The sequence below is a fragment of the Lynx canadensis genome, chromosome B3 (assembly GCF_007474595.2).
Source record: "Lynx canadensis isolate LIC74 chromosome B3, mLynCan4.pri.v2, whole genome shotgun sequence".
In the NCBI taxonomy this organism is placed as follows: Eukaryota; Metazoa; Chordata; class Mammalia; order Carnivora; family Felidae; genus Lynx; species Lynx canadensis.
Window position 1 is genome coordinate 145900501 of NC_044308.2, and position 4854 is coordinate 145905354.

At 62.2% G+C, this 4854-nt stretch overlaps 1 long non-coding RNA gene and 1 gene segment (V, D, J or C); both read right to left on the minus strand.

The window, feature by feature from the left end:
- Window positions 1-2366, minus strand: LOC116738113. Its single transcript, XR_004343723.1, has 3 exons — window positions 2303-2366; window positions 1437-1499; window positions 1-235 (listed from the first exon to the last, which is right to left on the minus strand). It is a non-coding gene; the product is annotated as an uncharacterized LOC116738113 (long non-coding RNA).
- A 110-nt stretch (window positions 2367-2476) lies between these two features.
- On the minus strand, window positions 2477-3692 carry LOC115516950. The segment is given in 3 exon segments: window positions 2477-2776; window positions 2910-3209; window positions 3421-3692. Coding segments are annotated over 3 exon segments (708 nt in total).
- Between the last annotated feature and the right edge of the window lie 1162 nt (window positions 3693-4854).

The following is a 4854-nucleotide window of genomic DNA, read 5'->3' on the forward strand; positions in this document are numbered from 1 at the left end:
GGGTGTGCGGGGGTGGGCTGTGGGGGGGGGCTGGGGTCCCAAAAGAGGGCACAGGAACCCCGCTCTCACCTGGGCGCGTGGTGTGGGCACAGGTTGACCCACCCATAGCCTGAGGCCCCGCCCTGGGCCTTGTCCCGTCCACTCAGCAGTGTGGCCTCCCTGGTGGGACGCTGTCTTCCTCTGGCTTCAGCCACGGTCACGGTCATCTGCCCATGGTCAGAGGGAAGCTACTACCCTAGAGGACAGACAGAAGCCTGATGTGCAGGGACAGAGTTCGTGGTGGTCACCGGACCTGAAAATGTCCCTGCAGCTGAGAGACCCTGTGTGGTCCCTGTGCTGCCCGTGCGAGGGGGCCGTGACCCCTCAGCCCCTGTGTTTGGACAACCACAGTGTGCACCCCAGGCTGCCACTTCCTGCGGTGTTAGGCCTCGATGGGGACGCCTCCGCACAACGTCCAAGTCCCAATCCGGGCCTGCTGGGCTGTGGGTGTGCCTGGAGCCCTCGGCCTGTGGTGCGAGGCTCTCTGCCCTGCTCACACTCATGTGAGCGAGGGCTCTGGGCTCCTCCTGGGGTCTGGGGCCTTGGCTGGGTGGGTCCGACCCGCTTGGTCCCCGGGGCTCCCCAGAATGGCACCTTGGCCGTAGCTGGACGGCTGCACTGGGCCCAGGGCCTGACTCCCACGAGAAGCCGCGTCTCCTTAGGTCCTGATCTTAGGAATCCAGCAATGGCTCTTCTGTGCCCCCATCCCCACGGAGTTCACAGAGACCCTTGGGCTTCTGGGGAGGGGAGCAGACCCCGCCCCCTGCATGGGGCAGGGCAAGGTGATGGAGGAGCCCGTGGTCCTGGAAATACTGCAGTGGCCACTTTGCAAATGCCATCGGTCACAGCCTCGGTGAAGGGAGTGTGCACCCCACACTCCGGGCTCCCGCGGCCCGGCCCCCTCTCGCGGTGCCCGGCAGTTAGGGTCCTCAGCAAACTGTGGGCCCCTGGTTGCTCAAGAAGCACATCCATCTACACAACTCTGGTCAGATCACGGGAACCGATGAGTTTGGCAAAACCCTCGAGGGTGTCCCGGCTACCGTGCGTTTCGGACATGGGGCCCCAGGCACCCCTAAAGGCAGGGTTTTGGCAAGACAACGTGGCACATCGTACGTCCCTTGGACAGCTAATTCCCTCCCCTGGTCCCCATGCAGTGCCCTTGGCGTGGTGCCGGGTCGCTGTCCCTCGTGGGGTCATCACGGGGCTCTGGGGCACCTGCTGTGCCGGATCAGTGTGGGGGAGGGCTGCCTTGGCTGCCGAGGGCGTGGCAGTGGGATGTGGGCCGTCAGGCACTGGGTTTTGTCGGAGACCACACACCTGTCCCAGCCTAGGTTTGCAAGGCCCGTCCTTTCCAGAATAATCCTTTCACAGAAAAGTTGGCGAGGCGATGAAATTACCTAGTGTTGACGCTTTTCAACCATCACGCTGAACTGTGGGTTTGGCTTTCAGAAACATTCACCCTGTGGTTACAAGAACAAAGAGCTGCTTTGGAGGTGTTCACGGATGTCCCTTCCAGGGGCCTCTCCCCGACCCGCGGCGTCAGAGCCTGCGGTGGTGGTCGTCCAGGGCAGCCGTGAGACACCAGCCTGGCCCGGGGCTGGCTCATTCCAGCCTGACTTGTTGCCACGGCGTCTCAGCAACCCCTCCCCTCCCCTTATGGGCACCTGCTTCCGGGTACCTGCAGATGCTTACTGTGTATATGTAATATTTTGTGCAGGCATATGAGGTATTTGTGTAGTACCCTCACCTGGATGGTGCGGACCGTCTCCCCCCGCCGGGGGTGCCTCTTTCAAGCAAAGTGACCTTGGATGACATGATATTCTTTGTTACAGAAGGTGGAGGAGGGCTCGGGCTGCCAGGCCAGCACACACACCTGCCCTCCTCGTGGCAGGGCCACTGGAAGGTCTGTTCGTGCCGAGAAGCCCTATAGTCAGCACCCCGTGGGCACATGTGGGCCGCGTGCCGGCCCGTGTGCCCTGAGGGGAGGGAGCCAGCTGGAGAAGGCTACCCGCTGTACCATCGGCACTGCGTGATGTGGGGGACGGCACATGTAGTGTGACGGCGCGAAGGTCAGCGGTTGCCGGGCGTTTGGGGGGAGGGAGGAAGGAATAGGTGGGGCAGAGGGGATCTTCGGGCCGGGCGATTCTTCTGTAGGAAACGGCAGTGGGGGAAACGCGAGGACAGCAGCCTGAACAGCAGGCTGACCGGGGCGGCACCGGGGACAGGGTGCAGGCTCAGAGAACCTACTCGCGGTGGACCTTACTGTGAACTCCGGACTTTACTCAGCTGTCATCAGTTCACATTGGCTCAGTGTTCGCAACAAACGTGGCACACGGGTGTGAGCTGTTTATAGTGCACAGACTGTCCCATCCCCGTGCTCCACGCCCAAAGTCACCAGAATGTTGTGCGTGAACTGTGCTTCAATAAAAATAAAAAACAATATTTATTAAAAGAATTCATTGTGCTGTACAGAAAAGCAAAAGCACCCGATTGCCCTGCGTGATGTTGAGCTCTCTGTGGGTGGAGGTCACCTTGCCCTCCTGCTTGCCGGGGGCAGCGTATGGGAATATGTTCGAGGCCTTCTGCCCATCCATGTCACCCTCCATGACATGGAGGTCACCTGGGACGTAGCCGGAGATGAGGCACAGGAGCTGGATGGTGCTACTGGTGTCACCGAGGGGGTTACACGAGGAGTGGAAGAGCTTCACGGTGGGGGGAGTGAAGTTCATGGCACACGCTAGGGGTGAAGGTGGCAGCGTGGCGTCAGCCCCCTGAGCCCACGACACCCACGTGGCCGCCCAGGCGCCTTCCTCCTCTCCTAGCCGCTCCCGCCACGCCTGCCCCCCTCCTCCAGCCCGACCCTGGCTCACCACTGACGGTCTTGTTGATGGTGGGGGACTCCGCGTGAGCCACGCTGCAGGTGAACTTCTGTTTGGCCCACTCGCCCGAGACGGTCACGTGGCTGGTGGTGGTGTAGAGGCCAGAGGTCTCCTGGAGGGTGGTGGGGAGGGTCACGACGCTCTTGTTCAGGGACCCTGCATCCCAGGTCACAGTCACCGGCATCGGGAAGTAGCCCGTGACCAGGCAGCCCAGTGTCACGGACGGGGCGGTGGCGATGGTGCCTTTGCAGCAGGTGGCCAAGGGGAAGACGAGGGGGGCCTGGACGGAGGCTGTGGGGGCAGAGGCAGTGTCAGTGCCGACCGGCGGAGTCTGAGGGGGAGAAGTGTGGGGCAGAGCGGGGTGGTCGGGTGGAGGGGCGCACGGGGACCCCTTCTCCAGCCTCCGGGGCAGATGCTCATTTTGGACTCTTGTTCCCCGAGTCTGCTAGGAACGCCCTCCCGCGAACCCCTGTGTCCCTGCCAGAAGCAGGGGTGTTCTTACCTTTGGCCAGGACACCCTGCCCGCAGCCCTGAGTGGCAGGAACGGGGGGTTCTTGGGGAGCAGAGGTGTCTGACTCGTGTCCTGACCTGCGGAGGCTCCAGGGAGCCCGACTCCAGGCCCCATTCATAGCAGAGCCCAGATCAGTCCTCCCCCACTCCCCCACGTGGTGACTCCTGCCCGGAGCCCAGACCCCAGCTCATCGTCCACGCTGCCCACTCAGTCCAGTGAGACCGACCAGTCCACGTGGCCTCGCGTCAGGACGGCTGAGAGCAGTGATACAAACCCGCTCCACACCCAGCCTCACTAGGTCTGCTGATTCAGACCAGCTCAGGTCACGGGAGTCCGCCTTGGTCCGGCCTGGCCCACGTCAGCCCAGCAGACCCGATTTCAAGCAGGCTAACTCATCTGAGTTCAGTCCACAAATTCCACCAGAATCCTTCAGCTCCGTTTGGCTCAGCCTGCCAGCCAGGCTTGTCGTACCTGCTCAGTCCCACTCAAGGTAGCCTCACTGACCTTGGCCACTGGACCTAGCAAAACGGTACGCCCTGCTTGACTCGCTGAAGCCTGATTCAGCCAGACCAAACCAACTAGCTGAACCCACTTTAGCTCAGCCCAACCCAGTACAGGCCAACTCAGCCCAGCACAGTTCAGCTGAGGCCAGCTCAGTCCAGCTTAGCCTAGTTCAGTTCAACCTAGTTCAGCTCAGCCCAGCCCAGCCCAGTTTAGCCCAGCTTAGCCCATCCCAAATGAACTCAGTCCAGTTCAGCCCAGCCCAGTCCAGCTCAGCCCAGCCCAGTCCAGCTCAGCCCAGCCCAGTTCAGCTCAGGCCAGCTCAGTCCAGCCTAGCTTAGCACAATTCAGCCCAGCCCAGCCCAGCCCAGCTTAGCCTAGTTCAGCTCAACCTAGTTCAGTCCAGCCCAGCCCAGCCCAGCCCAGCCCAATTCAGCTCCACCCAGCCCAGCCCAGCCCAGCCCAGTTTAGCCCAGCTTAGCCCATCCCAGCTGAACTCAGCCCAGTTCAGTCCAGCTCAGTCCAGCTCAGCTCAGCCCAGCTCAGCTCAGCCCAGCTCAGTGACGCTCAGCCCAGTTAGCCCAGCTCAGCACAATTCAGTCCAGCCCAGCTCAGCCTGCCCACCTCAGCCTAGGTTAGCTCAAGCTGGCCTAGCTCCGCCCAGCTCAACCCAGTTCAGTCCAGCTCAGTGCAGCTCCGCCCAGCTCAACCCAGTTCAGCCCAGCTCAGCCCAGCTCAGCCCAGCTCAACCCAGTTCAGCCCAGCTCAGTGCAGCTCCGCCCAGCTCAACCCAGTTCAGCCCAGCTCAGCCCAGCTCAGCCCAGCTCAGCCCAGCTCAACCCAGTTCAGCCCAGCTCAGTGCACCTCAGCCCAGCTCAGTGAAGCTCAGCCCAGTTAGCCCAGCTCAGCACAATTCAGTCCAGC